Source organism: Aptenodytes forsteri, unplaced genomic scaffold (genome assembly GCF_000699145.1).
Source record: "Aptenodytes forsteri isolate BGI_AS27 unplaced genomic scaffold, ASM69914v1 Scaffold103, whole genome shotgun sequence".
Classification (NCBI taxonomy): Eukaryota; Metazoa; Chordata; class Aves; order Sphenisciformes; family Spheniscidae; genus Aptenodytes; species Aptenodytes forsteri.
In genome coordinates, this window is record NW_008796051.1 from 5,421,789 (window position 1) to 5,444,624 (window position 22,836).

The 22,836-nt window shown below is 37.6% G+C and overlaps 1 protein-coding gene across 1 annotated transcript in view; it reads right to left on the bottom strand.

The window, feature by feature from the left end:
- The window catches only part of ADAMTS20 (ADAM metallopeptidase with thrombospondin type 1 motif 20), a 102,443-nt gene that overhangs the window by 78,450 nt on the left and 1,157 nt on the right, over positions 1 to 22,836 (bottom strand). Inside the window, exons 2-4 of the mRNA XM_009286265.2 lie at positions 22,307 to 22,679; positions 9,474 to 9,636; positions 5,392 to 5,651 (exon numbers count right to left, since the gene is read on the bottom strand). Of these exons, the coding sequence (XP_009284540.1) occupies positions 5,392 to 5,651; positions 9,474 to 9,636; positions 22,307 to 22,679 (796 nt within the window). The remainder of the gene's footprint in view (positions 1 to 5,391; positions 5,652 to 9,473; positions 9,637 to 22,306; positions 22,680 to 22,836) is intronic.

Here is a 22,836-nt window from a genome sequence, read left to right on the forward strand (position 1 = left end):
CGACACCCACCTCGCTACAGCCTCCTTTCAGGTAGTTGTAGAGAGCGATGAGGTCTCCCCTCAGCCTCCTCTTCTCCAGGCTAAACAACCCCAGTTCCCTCAGCCGCTCCTCATAAGACTTGTGCTCCAAACCCTTCACCAGCTTTGTTGCCCTGCTTTGTGCGTGCTCCAGCACCTCAACGTCCTTCTTGTAGTGAGGGGCCCAAAACTGAACACAGTATTTGAGGTACGGCCTCACCAGTGCTGAGTACAGGGGGACAATCTCTTCCCTAGTCCTGCTGGCCACAGTACTTCTGATACAGGCCAGGATGCCATTGGCCTTCTTGGCCACCTGGGCACACTGCTGGCTCTCATACCTCTGTATTAGCTGGTGGACCTCAAGATGCAGTGAGGTATAAGGCATTATGACTGTTAATATACAGGCACCCTGGAGCTGGAATACAAGGACAGTCACAATTTAAAAGATAGTAGGGTTTTTTATACCCATATAGATATCCACATGTCAAGATAAGCAACAAGACTAGCTCAGAGAATTTTGTATGAATGATACTTTGAAAATAAATGTTTCCCACTATGTATATTCACTGGTGTATAATCAAATACCCATTTTCATTTTAACCACGTCAAAGTGCACAAGATCATGTGGTTTTACATATACAGAAGAAGAAACATAAGGTATAGAGCTTAAGCAAGAAACAAATGGCTTTGTGCTGGTTCTCCAGATTTCACTGAATGAGAGATAAAAAGCACTGAACATTCCTGCAGCATTAGTACTAAGACACTGATCTGAGTGGAAAAGGGGTAAAATACAAGCTTAGTAGTCTAAGTAGAAGATGCAAGGAGCAATATACTCATCACTAAATTTTGAATTTAAAAATATTTATTGCCTTTCAGATGCTAGTCATATAAATGAAATGATTAACCTACAAATTACTCAAGTCTACTACCTATTTTAAAATGATGACTATATGGCAGAATCAGTAATGTCATATTCTTAAATGCTAGTATGCATCTATGTTTTCCCAGTGTTATGGAAGGATGAACTGTTAACACTTGTATGGTATGAACTGCAAAGAAAGTATAAAAACATTCTTTAAATTTGTCCATGTATACTAGGATAAAATCATTTGGCTGTTTTTTAATGATGGGGGCAGCACACTGGTACATGGGGTCTTTCCACATTGAAAATATTTCACTATCAATGCTGATGATTAGCTGTCAGAATGGCAAAAAAAAAAAGTATAAACAAGACTACAACTAGAAAATTTTTTTGCTGTTAAGACCTGTTACTTACTGCCTTACATTTTACATCTCGGTGAATTAAGGTAGTCACAAAACATTACTAAAACAATAGTAACTATTTCAAGGTACTTCAACGGCAGCTTGATTTGCACAGATCTGAAAGACTACACAAAGAACAAAACAATGGAGAGTCAAAGCCATTTATGTGCAGTCCAAGTTAGGAACCTGTCTTGATAAAAATTAAAAATACCAGCTTTTAATACCATTTTATAATGGCACTATTTTACCATTATATAATGCCATTTTATGATTCCACAGTCTCACTGCAAGTTAAATGATCTAAATTGATGCTGTCTCAATCCTCTCCTTGAATGCATGGCTGCCCCCTTCCTATGCTCCAACTCTAGCACTCACATGACTAGGCAGTCAGCCAAGTTCATGATCTGAGCTGATCAACATAGGCCTACCACGGTGGTTTTACATGTCAAGTTTTCTTTGCAGAAAGGCAAGATTACTAAGTTCTTTCTGCAAGCAGACTAAGAACAGACCAAGAAGTTTTTTTAGTATCAAACTAACTATATAAGCAGTGCATTTCTTAAAGATGTCAATAATCAGGTACCTGATTCAGAAAATGAGGACAGTACCTCAAAATGTATCATGGAACCAGATTTGATGAGGTTTTGGTGCTTTTACAGTAAACTCCAGTGTCTTAATGAATTATTTCAGTTGTTGAGATCAAGCCTTTGTGTTAGGGACTTCAAACTGTCACAACATAATGTGCCTAAGATAGAATCCTCCAGCTACTAAATCTATTAAGGCATTACCTACTGCCTGCTCTGCTGATGCAACGCTTGGAGGAACAAGAAAGAACATTGCAAGTTAAAACAGAGAAATCTGTGATTGCTTATTTATCATTTCACATTAAATAATGTCATTCTTTATTGTATTTCACTACAAAAGTTTTGATAAAGTCCTATGGCAAAGGTACTCCTTGTACTTTTAAATACATACTTCAATCGGAACTAGTATTTCCAAGACAGTGTAAATACTGTGAATACTCATCTTGGCAAGATTTATGCTATTTTAAAGAAATGAGAAAATGCATTCCAGTTCAATGGAATTACTTGCATGCTGAGAGCTAAGCCTTTTCAGGTTGAATTGGATGAGTGACAAGACACTTAAAACCCTAAAAATATTTAGCAGTATATTTCAGTTCTTATTTTCCACTCATAAAACAGTATCCTATAGCAGCAAGTTTACTTTGGTGGCTTTGTTGATGCTAAAAAAAAAAAAGGAAGAAAAGGAAAGAAAAAAGGGCCAGGATTTCAAAGGTTCTTCTGGGAGCTAGATGTCTAAGTTTCATTAAAATTTAATGTGATTTATATGCTTAAACTTTTTAGGTTTCTTTAAAATCCATGCCAAAACTGAATATCCTTAAAAGTTTCAGAATGATAAGAGTAGAGTATAACACTTAATTCATTTAAAACACCAACAACCTGACAATTTCCTATAACAGAAGTTGCTTGACCAGACACAAGTACCAGTTAAATTTAATAATCAAAGCTATATGTATAATAGCAGAAAGGATAAAATTTAATAATTTCATTTCTTCCCTTTATGGGTAATGAAATAAGACTAATAATGGTTCTATTTCAAACACTAATAGGCTGTGGGTCAAGAAATGACCCACCTGCATACTGATGAATTCTAATACAGATTACATAGGAAAGAGTGGTAGTCATTTGTTTTCCTATTCTTCACATTTATTACTAGCTTACTGAAAAATAACTATTATGGGGAAGGAGAAGGAAGAGGAAAAAAAAAAGAGACTGAAGACTGTATCTTCATATGCATTATTTGATTTGTTTGACAAAGCAATATGTATGTCAGTAGAGGGTTGGACCAGATGACTTCCAAAGGTCCCTTACAACTTATAATTTTTCTGTGATTCTATGACATCTCTGGAATGCTTCAAGGAGAGAGGATATGAGCCGGGATATGTATTCTTGGGGGGTGGGGAGGAAATTCTTCTGAAAGAAAATCTTTCAGAATTAAGATCTGATTTTATATTTTTAAAAAAATCTGCATTTATAAAAGCTAAACATTTCTAGAAATGTCTTAAACTTTTGTTTCAAGATTACCTTCAGAAGTAGCAGATGTACATGTGGAATAAGAGCTACCAGAAGATGCCAGCTATACATCTTACTATCTACTGTGGTATTCAAAGATATTAAATTCACATTAAAGATGTAATGTCTTATTGTATGCCATTACCTCAAAGCCAGCAATAACTAGTCTAAGCGCTAGTTTTACAGTATAGACAGGAAAGCGCAAGAATGAAATCACAAGCTTAGCAAAGAACTGGTATTCTTTCACTCATACATGTATATGTCAAATGCTAGATCTTAGAAACAGTTCATATAGACTCTCTTTAGCAGCAATTATACAATGCATATCCTATTTACCTAGTAGAAGTCCAGTTATGTAAGTAAAGAGACACAAGAAACATTGCACTGTAAGGAATAGTGGTTGAACGTACAACATCTACAGAAGCAGGAACAATGTTTGTTCTTAAAAAGAACATCAGGAATTACATTAGCTATAATCACAACAGTGCCTCATGAAAATTATACAATAAATGTTCCATTTCATCTTATTGTAAAGTTTTTTTACAAAACAGCTTCCACTTTAAAATAATGTTTTGACCACTTCAAAAGAACATAGGAATTACATTAGCTATAATCACAACAGTGCCTCATGAAAATTATACAATAAATGTTCCATTTCATCTTATTGTAAAGTTTTTTTACAAAACAGCTTCCACTTTAAAATAATGTTTTGACCACTTCATTTTGGTTCTTAGTAGAACTCTGTATTAAAAAAGTAACTTTATAAAAAATGGCATCTTTGGGATCAGTTGTTTCTAATTTGGAATTCTTCTGAGTCTGTACTATAAGTTAAAGAAAAAAATCCCCCTTTCAATACTGATTTTTTTTGTAATACGTGAACTTTCAGATCTTCACACCACTGCCAGTAGAAAAATTCAGAAGACTATCAAATTAAAGTATGCTAATCTCCCTTAAAATGTCATTATTTTTCTTATAAACCAATTAAAGAAAATTCCATCTTCTAAATTTAGGTGCCTACATCCGTGTAATAGGTGACAGCACCTCTACTGCCATCAGCTGGAGATCTAGACATTAGAGCGAGCAGAACTCAGTTCAGTTGCCTAGCTACACATTATCTAGTGTCACTTCAGATGCTACAGGTTATCAGACACCTACACAGAACTGGCAGATACGACATGATCTACAGGAGACTTGCACACCTGTGTGAAGCTGCAGCTGAGACCAAGTCAGATGTCCTATGGCATCTTAAATGGCACTAGACTTTTCTATGAAGCAAATTAATTGATCCCAGTGGAAACTAGAGAGCTATTCTGTTCATCCAAAAGTAGATGTCTATAACTGGTCAAGTGCATAGCTCTCTATTAAAGCAGGTATCTCCACAGATACCTATATGCAGATGTCTTAATTTGCAAGCCTAAAGTTAGATGCAGTTTCATATAAATTAAGCTTCTTGAATAGATGGAAGCACAGAAATTTAGAAATAATTACTATGCAGAATATTTTAACATGTTTTTTCCTAAAAAATGGTTCAACAGATGTCATGGTAAACCTTTTCATTTTACAGAGCTTATTGTACTAGATCCTGAATCAATACAAGAATTGACTTTCGGTTCAAGAAAGAATTCACCACAAAGAGCTCAACTAAATGATGCCAACTCAAAGTCTGACCCATATTAATTTGAAATTACTTGAAAAACTAGGATTACTATAACCAAGCATTTTTTCACAATGCCTTTTAACCTCCATCTGCTGTAATTAACCCATATGTTTAACTCACTGAAGCTTAATTCTTCTAATGCAACAACAAATCACGAAATAGGTCACAGCATTTCACCTACACACCTTACTGCATTAAACTGAGAAGATCCATAATCGGAAGTTTTGGCCCTACTTTTTTTTTTATGTTTATGGAATCTTTCTTTTAATACAGAATTCAGTCAAAGCAGAAGACAGGGAAGTTGCAGAAGAGAGAACAGAAATAACTGAAATTGTTAATACTTATGAACTTAAGTTTACTTACTATTGACATCAGTGTTAGTATGTAGTGCTGTAAATTCTGTCCATGGTGACGAACCATTTTGGTGTCAGCTGTAACCATCACTTCTACATATCTTGGATAAGAAAGAAAACGTTTTTTCCTGGAATGTGCATTGCCACCATCCTCTAGAGATAGGTTATTTAAAGCATACTCTAAACTGAGAGACTTCTGTAAAACATTGCTCTCTTCCTTTAAACTGCTGAAGGTTGGATGTAGAACAGTGCTGCTTTTCAACTCTTTGTCTGTAAAGTAAAAGAGATTTGTTGTTGAATGCAGTTTCTAAACTTAAAAAAGAGAAACGGGCAAAAGGCTGCCCAAAATAGACAAAGCGAACTTATATTTATGATCTTATTTCCAAGAGAACCAGTGCAAGAATTAAAAATATATTAAACATGGAAGGCTGTAATAGGAACATCAAATTAGATGTCTTGTACATTATTATATAATTCTATCATATATGATTCATTGTTAAAAATTAGTTAAGAGATAGCAATATTGTACAGTTCCTAGAATGCAGTATAATCCAAACAGGCAGGCTGGAGGGAGATAAGCACTACAGCTTAAGCAGTGAAACAAGGAAGCAAGCTAATTAAACAAAATACATTATTTTTACACACAAACCTTTGACACCAACAGAACCAATCAAAACAAACCATAACAAAAGACTAGGCTTGAGTCCTGAATTCAAGTCCCTATTGACTTTTTCATTTATATAACATAATATATATATAAACACTTCACAAGCAAGTACTCATCAAAAGCCTTAAGTGACTTCCTTGACAGCTTTGTCAATATTCATTATGTAGGATCAGGTTCTAAAGGAAATATAAAACCTACTCAGATACCTCCAAACTAAGGACTGTAATACTTCCAATTGTGCTGTATAGTCCAGCCACCAGAGGCTTCTGATGCCTGATACATAAAATCCACACATTGATCAGGGAGTCACCTGAGCAATAGCCCACATAAAAACACTGAGAAGCATATCTGAATTCTCACTACTCTCCAGAATTTAAGCACCTAACTAGACACTTCAGTCCCCTCAGAACAAACCTCCACTGTCTTTCTGGAAGGTAGATTTCCTCTTAAAAAGTAGTGCTAAAGGATATGTGTCCTAATCCTTTTATTCTAATGACTTAGTGACAACAGCACTGACTCAAGAATTCAGAGATCCCAACTCTGTCACCCTCAACTTGAGAGGATTTAAATCTATGCATTCCATATTTCAAGGGAAGAGCCCTCATCCGTAAACTTTAAGCTACTTTTGACAGGTCAATAGTCTGTCCTCTTTAAAGTTAGGGCACAATACAGAGAGAAAGCAACAGTAGAGGGACAACAGCAAGCACCTTAAAGTTTAATGAGTAATCATCTAAAAGTCAGTCACAAAATATAGCTGTAATAATTACAAAAACTATTAGCACTAACAATAACAAGGGGAGAATTTGGGGACTGGCTTTGAAAAGGAACTTGTTCATGACTACCTACACATATTAGATGTGTTCAGACTGACTGAGTTTCCTTCAGCTAGTTCTCTTCAGTGCATCAATCTCATATGCACACTATCTTTACTAGGTCATGGAAGGTGTCTGAGATTTCAGAGTACTGGCAAAATGGGAAACAGCACCTATATTTAAAGTGGGAGTTTAAAGATGACCTAAATTTATGGACCAGCCAAGACAAATTCAATACCAGAACAAATAAAATTGTTTATAAACACCAGAAATCAACACGTGGATGAGTAATAGCTATCATATTTATCAAAATCATATTACGGCAAACTCAGATGAGCTTCCCTGTATTAAGGAAAAAGGATTTATGGATAGAGGAGATGTGGTGGATGTCCTATCCTGACTTGATTAAGGCTTGTACCAGGGTTTCCAATTAATTTTTCATCAGCACATTAGTTTAGAAGAAACCAGTACAAACTGAGAAAAAGATTAGTTAGACAATTTTAGAAGTAATTATCATGGTCCTATTTCAAGCTAAAAAGATGTACTGAATGCTATGCTTCTCCATCTCCTCTGTCAAGGTTCACTTACTAGAGAAAGAGAAACTCATGATCACAAGAATTGCTAGATATACTCTATTCCTCCTTGAAGGGAGGATGTGAATAACCAGGCAAGACTATCATTAAAGGACACAAATCTCTTCTTTAGAAGGACAGAAATATAACACAAGGTTTTTCTCCATGAACATTTCTGCAGCTTCGCTCCCCCAAAAATGACAGTAATCCCTGGCTCACAATCTTTTGTAGTTGCTCCAATAAATGAAAAGGGGGAAGTTACCATAATTCTTAATGCTGGGAGCCTTTTTCTCACACTAGGTTGCTTATATTATTAGAATTCTCATGTAAAACATAGGAAAAAAAAAAAACACACAACAAACTGAAAGACCTCTACTTTGGTTCAGTACATATTATTCATCATTAAAAAAGAATCAGGAACAATAACACTTGCTTGATTTTCAAACAAAGTACTAACTCCTTGTTCTGCAATGACAATCAATGAATAGATAGCATCAGCTTCCTAAAATAGAGCTAAAGAAAAGAAATACCTTTCACTAGAATTTGTTGAATGCAAGATGATCATAATGGTTGCTTTCTGGCCTTAGTATCTACGGAAAAGCAGAATTCTCAACATATTGTTTCTGAGTATAATATGCTTTAAGAATTTTCCAAAATTAAAAACACTAGCCACACAAGCTGCACCATTATTTTTGCAGTTTGTTTTCAAACATCTGGACAGATATCCCTTAAGAAAATAAAGTTGAAATTTTATTATTTTCTTTTTCTTCAGATAGTCCTATTTATGCACTCAGCCTTGCTTAAACATTCCTGAAGCGCAAGTACATTCAAAATGCATAAATGCAGATTTCAATCTCATGAAAGGTGTAGAATTCTAATTAGACAGGATGTTTCTAAATGCCAAGCTGCTTTCTCCTATTGCGAATCTCCACCCATTTCTGTGTTCTTTGAAGCCTAGTAAACGAAGCCCATACGCTTCTATCAAAAGCAAAAGAAAAGCATTTTTGTCACTAGCCTTAAAAAAACCCCTGTGTTTCCAACACAATGAAAAATATTTTTAAAATGGCACTAGTATAATAGTAAAGGTTAAGAAGTGCATTGCTCAGGCAGGATCTTCAAAGGCTTCTACATCATTATATCGCAAAGCAGATGGTATCTCAGTGTTTAGAATGAGCCTATGGACACCTACAATTTCAAATAAATCCTCTCTAATCCCACTCTTTTGTCTAGTTTTTGTACTTTGATGGTAGCTGCAGGTGCCTTTCTCGCATCATACTATTTTCTGACTACAAAGATGCATGCATAACTATGAAAAACTACTGAAAGTTTTCTGCCCCACTAAAAAACATATTAGCTTAAAGTACAGTGCTTTCTACTCACTGCTTCATGGTATTAATAAAGCTTTTTTGTCTTTCATAGTCACTTTCATTGCATATGTTCTCGCTCTTAAGTTACTTGCTTAATGATTAACCTATATACTGTGAAGCTATGAAAGTACAACCATTCACTTGTCACATATCCTAATAGTAAGCTTGTAAATTACTCCACTTTCCTTTATTTCAAATAAACCTAAATATTATGAATATGTAGTATGAAGAAATTATTAAAATACTCATAAGGACAAAAATCTACATTAATGGGTAATATTAGATACTTCCATTATTAAGGAAGACATGTCCTGTATTATCTGTTAGACTTGCGATAAGTTCATTATCTTTTGTGAATAAGCAACAACAACTCCTGTGGATCTACTCTTTAAACAGTTATGTATGGAACAATGTAGGTATAAAAAGTAAACCCACAGAGAAGTTCTTGCAATAGCATGAATTTTTTTTTTTTTACATGCACATTTTGTCCTACATTTGAATTAGCCACTGGCAGAAAAAAAAAGAATGGCTGCGAAGCCTACATGAAAGAAATGTGTAGGCTCCAATGGAACAATCTGGAGATAAAAATTATTTACGAAAATTAAATCTTGCCTTTATTTTTTAAACATCTGACATTTGAAAAAGTCACATCAAAATTTAAAGTATGACTGTACCTGAAACTTCACAAGGTTTATGGGATTTCTGATACTTTTTTTTAAGTTCTTCATGCCTATATATAAGATGTGGTTTGTTATGCTCACCTTCGTGTTCACCTCCATCCGCTTTCATCAGAGGTTCTAAAAAATATTCACCATCATGTGCCTTAAAGGTGCCCATCTGAAAGTAAGAGAAGTAGTTGATTTATTTTCCACTAAAAATACTGATATAAAAATAACTTTCATTGAAATAATAAACTATTTATGATAATATTTGAAATTAATGGAAGTAAGTTTTCACATGAGTCAGAGGAAACTTCAATGGAATCTGGAGATGGAAGCTTGAAGGTAAGGCAAAGAGAAGTTTTGCTTTCAGAGACTTGTCCCACCAGAATAACTCATAACAGACTACCTTGCATATTAACAATGTATCATAGGTAATCACTATACAGAGTTAACAAAACAAAGGAGATCACAAAAGTAAAGAGAATCTAGGTATAACCAAGCAGAACCAGCTGGGAACTGTGCAAAGGGGAGCAGAGGCCATCAAGAAATTCAGGATTTGAGTGTTGTCCAGATTCTAGACTGATTTGTTGCCTTCTGTCCTTTACATAATTTATATAATCTTTTTCTTTTAAAATTGCATTTTGCCCATAGATTAGAAACAGTGTTAACCTGATATTCTTTTTAAAGACTTTGAAACGAGTTCCAGGAATTCAAAGTTGACAGTTTCATTAATGCATTTTTCTCCTTGATTTTTTTCCCTCCCTCTATAGCAGACACAGATGGGTAACTATGTAATGGGAACCAAAGGAACCTGATTAGTAACAAAAGCACTGGCACATATACAAAGAAAAAGAACAAAAATTAAGCTCCTTTCCCCCACCCCCCTGCCCCATAATCCATTCAATTATGAAATCCTAAAATAGAATCTCTTCTTTCTCACTGCACTTCTAACCAAATTCATAGCTTCCTATGACTTAAGTACCTTAGTCTCCTGAAGACTATGAGGAGGGAAAACCATGTAAGAATTTCATCAAATTATTTTCAGACTTTTTGGCAACTTCCTCACTTCAGCCAATCAAGCACCTAGAGTGAGCAGGTGCACTGCATCCTGTTAGCTGTTTTGCCATATTAGTGAGGCATGTTGACCAGTAAGAGAATAGTGATAATCTACATAATGTAGTTTAAGATATTAAGCATTCATGTCAACCTTGAAACTGATGGTTAGAGAGAGAGTGGCAGAGCAAGATATACGAGAAGAGAAGTGAGAATAGTTTTTTCAAGCAACCTACAAATTGTCTTTTAAAAATCTGCTGCAGACTACCTCAGTGTCCAGGGTATTGTACTGGAATTATAATATCCCCTTGAATTTTGGATCCTTCTAGCAGTTATCAGTTTTCTATGTTTAAAAGTCTGTTAGGCTTCAGGCATATGTCAGACTATCTGTAATCGTGCCTGATACATAGCGTACATGTCATCCAAAATTATAGTTATTGTAAACCCACTGTGGTTGGATCCTCTGCACCACCTTTGCTGCCGAATGAAAAAAGACCCAGCTAAATAGTATTTTCCTTTCAAGACTGTTTAAATCTAACTCACAGAAACACTTTTTCCCCTCAGTTTCATTTAAATTCTTTGCAAGTAGTCTTCATCCTGGATTCTTTGTATGTTCAGTTCAGCCTTCTCACATCCAGTGTTTCCAGGGCATGTGATTTGCAGAGGACAGCAGACTGAGCGTACTGAGAACGCTATGTGCCTCCCTGGAAAGGGCCTCATGAAAACAGATATGCCACAGCTTGCAAGTTAGTCCTAAGTAGGTGCAACCTTCTGGGCAAAATGACAGGGGCAGACAAGAAGAGCCTGTCCCTCAGGGACAAAGCAGCAAGAACTGATGCTAAGATTCATGTTGATGTTTATTATATAAACTATCAAAGTCCCAATTACCAAACATGATAAATTTGACCCCATACTATTTGTGAACACTAACATGCTAATTATTTCTTTTCTCCTGACATACCATCAACCCTATTTCTAGATAACAGACATTTAGAATGTTAGTTCTAAGCAAAAACTTTATTGCTACTGCTTTATTCCACACATACATTTTACTTCCCTCCTACTCCTTCTAATAGCTAGAGCAAATATTCTGTATTTGTTTCTTCAACAGCTTTTCCAACTAACAGGCTTTCAGATTTTACAAAGAAGTGGTTTCAGCTACAACAAACATACCAGTCATGAGAATAAAAGTACAGAACTAGTAAGGAAAGAGTTTGTGCTGTATTTTAAACTAAACTCATCTTCCAGAATGTCAGACTTCCACTAGAAAAGATGAACTACAAGAACAAGGCTATATTTTTCTACCATTTCACATTCAAAAAAAAAACTAAAAAAAAATCACTGAGACATGTTTTTGAGTGAGTCTGATCACTTTAAAAATTCCACTCAGACTCCTGACCCCATACTTGCACAACCAAGTGCTACCAGAGGAAAAATCCTATCTAGGAATTCAAAACCATATTCTGCACACAGTATCCTATCCAGTAGATTGGGAAGACTCAACATGAGGCATCACGACTGATCTAAGTCAATCTAGGACTGCTGATACTCCAAAAGAGGTATTCCTGCCTTGCCCCTCTTCCAGCTGTGCGCTCCCACATGTCTTCGTTTAAGCACTAGCAATGGAAATCTACACTGTGTACCAACTCCTCTGTGCAGTTAAAAATCTATGCCTCCTACCAAAGAAAGATTTTTTTCAACTGAAATAGTAAGGGAGAACCTTGTTTTCTGTTCAGAGAACTGAATGGAGAACCATTTTTCCTGGCAAAAAAGCAACTTCATATCAGCAAGAGCTTACTGTAAAACCAGCCCATCAAGCAACTCAGAACAGTGCTCCAAATCCTGCACATCAAGCTAAGCCTAACAATGAATATACAATATAAAATGCCTGGCAACATCTGTGGCTCAACTTCCATTACTCTATAGTTTAAGTATCTCAATCAGAACTGATACATGTATCTTAACTGAAATCCATAATCCTGTGCTGAAAAAAGACACACTGAAGTCATCTAGGGAGGAAAAAAAAAAGGCAGGCAATTCTCCCTCTTTTAAAAGATACTCAGAAGTAGCAGTAGCTGTGCTCATCTTCACAGTAAATGATTAGAGAAATCGCCTAGAAAGCAAAAGAATGAAGTCTCCTTTGTTATACCCAAGAAAATACAAATCACACTATAAACTTATAGCCCAAGAAGTTAGGACAGACAGCTAGAAGGGAAGAATCCTGTATTATGTTTCATGACCTCAGAATTATTCTTAGCTTTTTGTTTTAAATCAAAAGATTAATACAAGAAGGCACAGTAGTGTTCTTAAGACTGGAAATTCCACCTTTCCAGATACTTGGGCTAACTATTTTAGAAAAATGGAGCTAGGCTTCCTCTTGCTTGCTCACTCTCTGGCCCACTGATTCTTGCACAGTATCCCAGGATCAGCTGTCTATTTAGATATGGAAGAAATAGCTGATCAAAAAAATCTACAATGCAACAAACTTTCATTCTTTCCTCAATGAATTCTCTCCTCTTCAACAATGTATAGATAAACGAGTAATTACTACTACTGACTGGTTAGGAATGCCTCCTACCTGTAGTCTACAATAAATTTTTTGCACATCCCCTATTCAAGTTGAGAAGAATTCATTATATTGTATGTGAGAGAGCAAAGGATAAGAAAATTAAACAGTGCTCTATCTTAAGAAGATTATATGATATCTGTCATTTAAAACCCAAGCAGACATTGAGCTTGAAGCCACCGATTCCAATCCTTTAAATTCTCTATGAAGACTAAAGATGGATTTTGATTAGCTACACATGGTTATCTCCTCATTTTCCTAACACATAGGTCTACAAGAATTCAGTCACCAGCTACACTGTCTGTTTTATGGTCCTTCATTCATGAAAGTGATACTTAATCTGGTGACGGACTGTGCTGATACAAGTGGAGCTATTACTGCGAGCTAGGCACACAAGGAAAAGGGCTGTGAGATCCAAATGAAAAATACTTTTGGTAAAACCAAATAAAACAAAGTCACTTAGATGTAGAGAGGCAGGTTGCTGAAACAGGAGCCCAAGCATTTGCAGGAAATGAAATCAGAAATGAACTGGATTCACTTATCTACAGATGCCTCCCAAATCATGTAACAAGAAATGTGCCTGAAACATTCTATTTCTGTTCTCAGATAAAGAGGTAAAAGTACATTTAAAAGATCTCTTCAGTAGAAGCGGAGTACAAAATTGAAAACAGTCTCTTGCACATCATAAATAAGTGGTCCAAAGAGGGAGTGCTACTCAGGACTATGCATATGCATAGATTTGAGGAAATTTATGAGAAAAGCCACATGAGAAAGATAAATTATTTCTTGGATTTAAAATACTCTGGATGAGTTAGACACTTCATATTAAATCAAGGTTCAATGGATCAACACAGCTACTCACTATATATGGTATGTCTTAGTGGTTTAAAGTGGCTTAAAACTGTATAGTCTTCATCAATGTATTTGCTCTATTCCAAGAGTAGTAGAAATAAATATTGCAGAAGTTATGGTTAAACTATGTCCCATGCCCATATACAAATTACATCCTTGTGTATAATGGCAACTTCATAGAACACATGGAAAACATAAGGGATATATAGCAGGTTTCAGAAACATGGAATTAATCTTAATATATCCAACAGCAAAATTGGAAAGATTTCAGAAAAATGCTAAAAGAACAACTGAAGTTCTGGAAAACATGACTCTGAACTGGCAGACTCCCTCCCAGGTAAGCTCCACTCCTGCGCTCAAGTATTTTTCATGCCCTCATGGTATGGCTTCTTAACTCAAACTCAAAAACCTGCAAGTAGTTTACAGCAAGAGTACTTTCATGGTCGAAGTAAATTACAAAATCCCTTCCTTTTATATTATCCTCTTCCCCCCTCCCCTCCCTCCTCCTTGTGTTAATTCAAAGCTCTTCTGAATCATGTGAGAAGCCCTTCACCTTTTTCTTCCTGCTCCACTGTTACAATGTTTTCTAATGAAAGACTTAAGAAGCATAGCTTAATTAGCTCACTGAAGAAAAAAGTATTAAGAGGTTATCTGATCACAGTACACTGCCAACATCTGGAAAAAATATTTCTACTGTAAGATAATTCAGCCAGAAACACAACAAGAGGTAGTGGTTGCAAGCTCATGTATTAATTAAAACTAGAGCTAATACAATAGAAATAAGAAAATAGTAATAAAATAATAAATAATACACCAGCTAAGCAGCAGGAAGAAATATCTAGCAATAAATAAGTGTTTTCTGCTGGAACACCTTTTTAGAAGTGATTGAAAGCAACATTATATTGGAAGTTCTTCGAGAGAAATAGAATAAAATGCTACAAGCTTATTACAGGGGAAAAAAAAAATCTTTCATTGTAAGTTTAACTATGATCTAACTACATCTTCTTACAAATTCTGTGATGTTAAGATTTCATGAGCAGATAGTAATCACACCTTGAACAGAACTGATGAGGCATCCACCTATGCTCGGAAGTGTCCAGGTCTGGAAGGGCACCTAATCATGGGTTAAATAAAATTACATAATTCCAGATTGGAATTTAAATTCCATGTAAACTCCTAAAGGGATCTTACCTATTTGTATGTTTAGATCACACCTGATCTAACCATACTGATAACCATAGCACTGGATCCAGTGTCCACACTGCCAAGTTACTTTCATTCAAGAACACACACACAAAAAAGGTTTTTCCCTTTTGCATAATGCATAGGGGAAAGAATATTCTTGCAGGAAGTGTAAAACCTGGCATGAGGTACCCTGAACATCACTTTGTAAGGCTATTCTCAGCAAGAAAGTCTGGCTTAAGCCTAGTAAAAATGGTATTCCAGGAGTTTCTAAATACAAATTTGTAACAACAGACTGGCTAAATAGCAAGAACATGAGAATGTTACGATAACAATCTCAAAGGCAGCTGGAAAGAGCAGGGTTCATGGCAATTAACAAGATTCACTGGAGTAGAAGGGAGAGGGGCAATTTATTTATTTTTACCTTTATAGACAATTCACAGTGAACAAGCTAGACAACTCAATTAAAAATTAAGCATAACTGCTTTTTTCATAAATATATACATGGACATTTCTTAATGGAAAAGCAGCTATTCTGCAATACCTGTTGAAACTAGTGAAACAAAGTGTATATATACACATAAAGGGTTTTTTTTTATTTGGTTGGGTTTTTTGGGAGGGAGGAGGTTGTTGGCTTTGGTTTTTAGGGGGGTTTGTTTTTAAATGCATAGACGAACTATCATCAAGCTAAGTATTCCCATAGAACACAGACCTAGGGGATCCATACACTTTAATCTCAGAGGAAACTCCATCATATCATCTTGTCTGTCTCGGTAAATGTCAAGCAAATTTACATTTGCAACTTATCTCTGTTTAAAGAGAACTTCCTAGCTTTGATGTTTTTAAGTACATGCAGAACCACCTTTTTCTCTCACTGGGAGATGAATAGCTCCATAAAGCCCTTTCAACCTCATATACACCATCAGGCAGTTATCACTCAAGTACATGCAAGGTACAGCTAGATTTTCACCTGTTTTAGTCAACCACACAGTAAGTCACCTTGAGTACGTTTGTCAATATGTGTATACCCAGAAGGTATGACCTGTTCTCACAGTGTCTGACTTTGCTACCATAAACTTGCCATTTTCTACATGAGGGTACATCTGAAACAGAATGACAACTGAGACTATTGCAGATAAGTTATCTCATGTGGGAAGCATATCTATTCCCCAGGAGTACAAAGTCTCCTGAGATCTATGATAGCCAACTGTTGACTGCCACCTGGGGCTGGAAGCATTAATTTAAGACCAAAAAAACCACCCTGTTTTGCACACCATTTCAGTAATTTAGCTCATCTAGTGACAGCAAAGGGCCATATGTTGCATCCTCTCCCCTCCCCTGACACCCTGTTGTGGTTTAACCCCAGACGGCAACTAAGCACCACACAGCCGCTCGCTCACTCACTCCTCCCCTGTAGGATGGGGGAGAGAATCGGAAGGGTAAAAGTGAGAAAACTTGTGGGCTGAGATAAAGACAGTTTAATAGGTAAAGCAAAAGCCGCGCACGCAAACAAAGCAAGACATTCATTCGCTACTTCCCTTCAGCAGGCAGGTGTTCAGCCATCTCCAGGAAAGCAGGGCTCCATCACGCATAATGGTTACTTGGGAAGACAAACGCCATCACTCCAACCGTTCCCCCTTTCCTTCTTCCCCCAGCTTTATATGCTAAGCATGACATCATATGGTGTGGAATATCCCTTCAGTCAGTTGGGGTCAGCTGTCCTGGCTGTGTCCCCTCCCAACTCCTTGTGCACCCCCAGCCTACTCACTGGTGGGGTGGTATGAGAAGCAGAAAAGGCCTTGACTCTGTGTAAGCACTGCTCAGCAGTAACTAAAACATCCCTGTGTTATCAACACTGTTTCCAGCACAAATCCAAAACACAGCCCCATACTAGCTACTGTGAAGAAAATTAACTCTATCCCAGCCAAAACCAGCACACGTTCCCTATCACTTATGTTCATGCACAGTACTTTCTGTGTACTTCCTGGAAGTTTAATGAACATATGCACATATATATAAAGTAAATCCAACCTCCTGTGGCTGCTCACAGCTTTCCAGCAAATTCACCTGTGTCTGATAAACCCAAAATGATGAAAAAGATTGTGGGTCTCCTATAAAGGCAGCAGTTAAGAACAGGCTGCAGCCATCAGAACAATTTATCTGGCAAATAGAATGCGCTCAAGCAGCTGCCAGGAAAGAAGGCTACCAGACACAGGATGTATATGTACCTATATGACAAGTGAAACCAGAACTATTAAGTGGAAGTCATCACATCAGCCAGTCAGCAGCAATAAGACTTAGTTTGCCCAAACAAGAATTGATTGTCTTGAGTTGACATTTTAATATGATTTTTTCCTAGCTTATGATGGAATCTCTACATTAAGATAAAAATCTATAAAAAATAGTATGTGGCTTATGGATGCTCATAGGTTTATAAATGTGACCTGAATGCTGAAAACTAATCTGCCTTTCAGATTTAGAAGGTAACTTTTTTGAAGTGACAGCCCGTACATTAAAGCATTAAGTTATGTCAAGGTGAACATATCTTCCAGCTGCAAGTGTTAAAGCTTTCTTTGGAAAACCAATGTAGTTTATCTCACTGAAGTTATTAGTACTAAGCAGCACAAAACCGGGGAGCAAATATCTAGAGTCTGTTATCTGCACTAGATCTCCACAAGAAACTAGATGCTGGCTATGCTAGCACTCGCTTCTAGCAAGTTTGTTTTGGTTTTTTTTAACCAAGCAATTAAAAATTACATTTCATTAAGATAAATTCCAGGACTGCCTACTTTTCCTTAAAAGGAACCACTGCACTCATCCATAGTAGCAGACAGAATTGTTTTCAAAATATCTCAGAAAGGTGATCCACTGACCCGTATTAATAAAAAAATAAACACAACCTCTTGTACTGAGGAAATTCTGAAGATCCACACTTAGGCTCATATTCCTGCCATTCTTCAGACAAAAGTAAGCTTGATGTGCAGTAAAGGAGTGTTACCAAGGGGCTTCCTTGAGCTCCCGAGGAAGGAATTTGTCATGTAGACCTTGTTACACTCCAGAAGCTACATTAGAGCAAAGCAGTCCTGCCTTCCTGGACTGCAGAAAGCTGACAGCTAGCAAATCCATGCAAGAAGAGATTCACGCGTACTTTCCTGCTCCTAACTTCAGCCAGCCAGCGACTATGCAAAGTTGCTCTATACACCAGAGACTGTACACCCAAAAAGATGTATGTTTCCTCCTTTCTTACCTTTCCCTCTCTCACAGTAGAGTCACATAAAACACCTTTGGCACTTAGGCATTCTCCCAGCTCACAAAAACTGGTTTTAACCATCCTCAGGATCAGTCAACACATTCCTGACCTCCGTGAAAGAATATCAGGCTTCTCAAAGGACTAAACAAACTGTTTTTATAGCATTCATTCAGGATTAAAAAAATAATAAAATAAAGCACCTTTCTTCGGACAGGGGCCTGCTAAGAATTGAAGGCTCGTTCTAGTTATAAATGGTGATAGCTCCCTCATTTTAAGATACTTTATTCACTGGTATTTGTTCATATTTGTTCATAAACTTGTAAGCTATATATTCTTGAAAGTTTTGTGGTTTTTTTTTTTTTTACCTCTTTGATTTTGCTGTCTGGCCAACGTTTGAAAGGTCTCTTTAGTCTACATGTATCCAGGGACTTCCTCAGCAGATCTTGTTTCCCATGTTTGTAGGAAGCTATATTTACCAATGCAGTAAAAAAAATACAGAATTTAGGAAAATAAAGTGAAATAAAGTGTGAAATTTCAAAAATTACTCTAAAGTTGCAAGAAATATGCCTGTATGTGATCAGATGTTCAACCAGGCACCCAGGCCATCACTCCAAATGATCTTCTGCCTTTGACAGCATCCCAAACTTCCCTAACAACAGACTCCCTCCTCGCAATTACTACAGATTCCCCGCTGACCTTCTAACCTCCCTTTGCTATTTGTATCCCTGAACCCAGGGCATGCTCTGAAATGTAACACAACAAAACTGTATACAGGGTGTCAGGAGCCATTAAGCAATGCTCCATGGGTACTCTGGGTTGAACATGCTCTTGGCACACTCAGAAAAAGGCTTAACTGAGGGTGAAAAGGGAAAGCAGAGCTTGAGGGGGAGAACACACTCAACTTGAGAATGCAAAACAGAAAAGAAGGAACTTGGGAAGCAGGAGTGAAGCTGTGAAGCAGTGCAGAGCTTGGGGATAGATGCCTACAGGATAACGTGGACTCAAGTACCTGGTTTAACTTCAGATCACTCAGGCACATCTTCAGAGCAATTTTTAAAATTCCATTGTTAAGTTTCCTGTACCTTTTTATCCAAGTCCATGTCCTTTTTTCCTCCCTAGCTTTTACAGCATTGGTCTACAGCAATTGCCTCATATAGGCAAATCTGGAAGATAAAGTTATACCTAATAGTTCAAAGCAATCTCTTCTATTTTAATTTCCATACACCAAGCTCAAGTTCAGCACTGAAGAAAATGGATCCTACAAAGAGAAGGGATTTTTCTTAAAATAAATTTAATATAGGGCTACCGAGTCACTAGTCTAGTTTCTACTGTCTCACTCACAATAAATAGTATCTTACCTTGGCAGCAGTCCCACTTAAATCTTTGCATGTATTCATGAAGCATGGTACTGTTCAATAAAAGAGCAATAACTGACTAGCTTATTTTCACAGATGCATTTGTTGAATGCACAAAGCTATGAAATTTTAAAAACCTTGAGAAAAAAATATCTTTTTACTAACTTTTGAGGGTAGCCCCTCAAAAAAAACTGGGAGTGGGGAATGCATTCAGAGAGGACAAGATCTCACAGGAAAATTCCACCTGGCCTCTATCTCCTTCCTTCTCTCACCTCCAAAAAAGTTGTCTCCCCTGGCAGCCACATGAAGAGTGTAACATTCACTTTGAATCCATAAGGATGAGGAATAGCAGTAGGCTGAAGGCTCTGAGTCAGGTTGGAGGATACTCTGTGCAGATAATAGGCAACCAGCTGGCTATGACCGCCTCTTTGTCCCCACACAATCCCTCCCTGGGGAACTATAAGCATGTCCCACAAGAAGTGCACCAGCACCCATGCAAGGCTCTGCTTCCTCTTCTGAAAACCCCACCAACTGAACTAGTAAGGGGAAAGCAGCCACAACACTGGGTATGCTACCTACCCTCTGCAAGGCTGTGTCTGCCTGGGCAGAAGGTGAAACGAGCAGTGAGAGAAGGTCCTGAGAGCACTGGGACAGCAAGGCCTTTTTGTGGTGGCTTAGACTAGACACTCTGTCAGCCAGGCAATGACAGGGGACATGAAGTCCAGCTGGAAGCTGCAGTGAAAGTTCACAAGGCTCATCTAAAAGAGGCAAAGGCTCAGTTTAAAGGCACTCAAGGATGTCTGAGTGGAAGCATACATGGTGCTGACTGTAACATACCAGCCAAGTATGGAGAGAGAGAGACAAGAAAAGCGAGACATTCAAATTTTTACAGAGAAGAGGGTCTTGTGCTGAAGAGTTTGAGAACTGCTACATAATAGGTAGTTGAGACAACTTTTAAGTGCAGTAGGTACACGTTTTTCAGAGAAATTATTTTCAGCACATGTGGTCCCTTCAAGTAGTGAAAAGTGAGAGTTTGAAGGGACAGAATTAAAACAGGCAACAAAAGTTACGAAGATAGAAGGTTTTAAAACTTCTCATATTTATTCCATATAGAGTATGATACTATCCTCAATGCCATGGTATAAGCATCTACTAGAACGTGAAACAACATAAAAATATATATATATATATATATATTTGTGATTCTTCCTCTTTCCTACTCCCTCTGTAAGTTAGGAGTGCAACGTATCGGGGGCTTTGGTATGGGTTTGAATTGGGTTTTATATAATGCGGACAAGAACCAATGACAGCTGTTTGTAAAGCAAGATATATAGGCAAAACTGTGATGAATACAGAATTACTGTTTTGGAATGCTTCCTTCTCCAGCAATTTCCAAGGACTAGCCCAAGCCTACAGGCCTCAACCCAAAGACAAGGTGGCATATATCCACCAATCCAAGAACAAGCATTAGACAACAGATGTGTCTTTCTCAAGTACCAGTTATTTCTGATCCTCTTTTCCACCATTTGTATCAACTTCTTTTAATGTGCATTACACCCTCCTGCACACATCCAGCTAACTCCACTCTATTTTCTATAGGCTACTAGAAAGAGGCTAGAATATAAAGCTGGATTTTTTCAGTTCCCAGAAATAAAAGTCTTGCACCTTTACTTTCCTGAGTAGCTGCAAAAAAACCCCACCAAACACACAACACACCAAACAAGCAAACATGGAACAACCCCAACTTAAATTCACAGTAATATTTACTTTTTTTTTTTTTTTTAAAGGTGTGCATGTCACTCAGATTTGTCCTCAGCATTTCAATAAACAGCTATGTGGTAAAGCACTAGGTATCAGTCTTCTTGTTTCTAGACACAAAACTAGAAAATTCAGAAATACAGCACGACTGTTTTGATAGACAGTTGTGTGGTACTATTTCTTCATTATTGCTTTGGAAAACATAAGGAACTATCAAGAGATAAGTAAAGAATTTGTTTGCTCAATTCAATTCTTAAGAAGCATTTTATAGTCATACTCCCACTGAAGTCAGTGGGAAGCTTTCATTCACTTTTAACAGAAACATGATTAGAGCACACTGCTGCACACCTATTAGAACATGACACACCTCTACAGCATTGCTGAAAGCAGAGGAAGAAAAAAATATCAACACTAGTTCTTCTCTCATCATCTCAAGCACCAGTATTCTTCACTCATAACCACACAGTATCTATAAAGCTACAAACACATAACTGATGCCAGCTAACAGCATCATTTTATCAAAACAATAGCTCACTGTTTCTGAGGCGTGTTTTTTTCCTCTGTTATAATGCTCTTGGTGTCAGGAGTTACATCAACCAATTCTATTACAGGCTAGCAATAGATCCTTTGAAAGTAGCATTTGTATATCCCGCCAAAAAAGTATCATCATGACTGCAAACTGCCGACGCCAAGACATTTCATGACCAACTATTTGGAATGATGCCCGAGAATTTCCAGCTTAGCTCCGCAGCAACGGCATCCCACTACATTTCTTTCAGGGAGGAGAAGAATATGAATGGAGACAGGAGGAAGCAACCCACATGCTTACCAAGCCACCACAGATGCTGAAGACAGCCATGTGCATCTCCTGTGCGTTGACATGCCCACGGTAGAAACAGTGGCGCAAATCGGGGGAGGACTGCTTCTGCGGGGCCCCTACGTGCACCACAGTGTACTGAGCAGCAACGAAGCCTGCATCAGCACTCAGGTTGAGCTGGAAGACCTGCCCGTATGCACTGAGCTGGTAATGTGTTCGGAAAGCAGTGGGCTCCAGTGGTGCTTCCAAGCTCCTTTTCCTCCTGCTGAAGTGATGCGTGTGAGGGAAAGCTTCTCCAAATTCATTCACTCGAACAGGTGTGACGATTTCATAGGAGGAGAGCTGCTTCACTAAGGTCTCTGCAGCAGAAAGCAAGAGACTCAGCCTGATGCAACAGCACAGAAGCAACCTTCACCCGCACCCAAACGGCTCCCGGCACGGCACTCCTCGCGCTAGCCAGGGGTCCAGTGACAGGAGGGGGGCGCGGGGGCCTGCCTCCAGCGCGCCCGGCGAGACCCCGCTCCGGCCGCCCCGGCCCCACC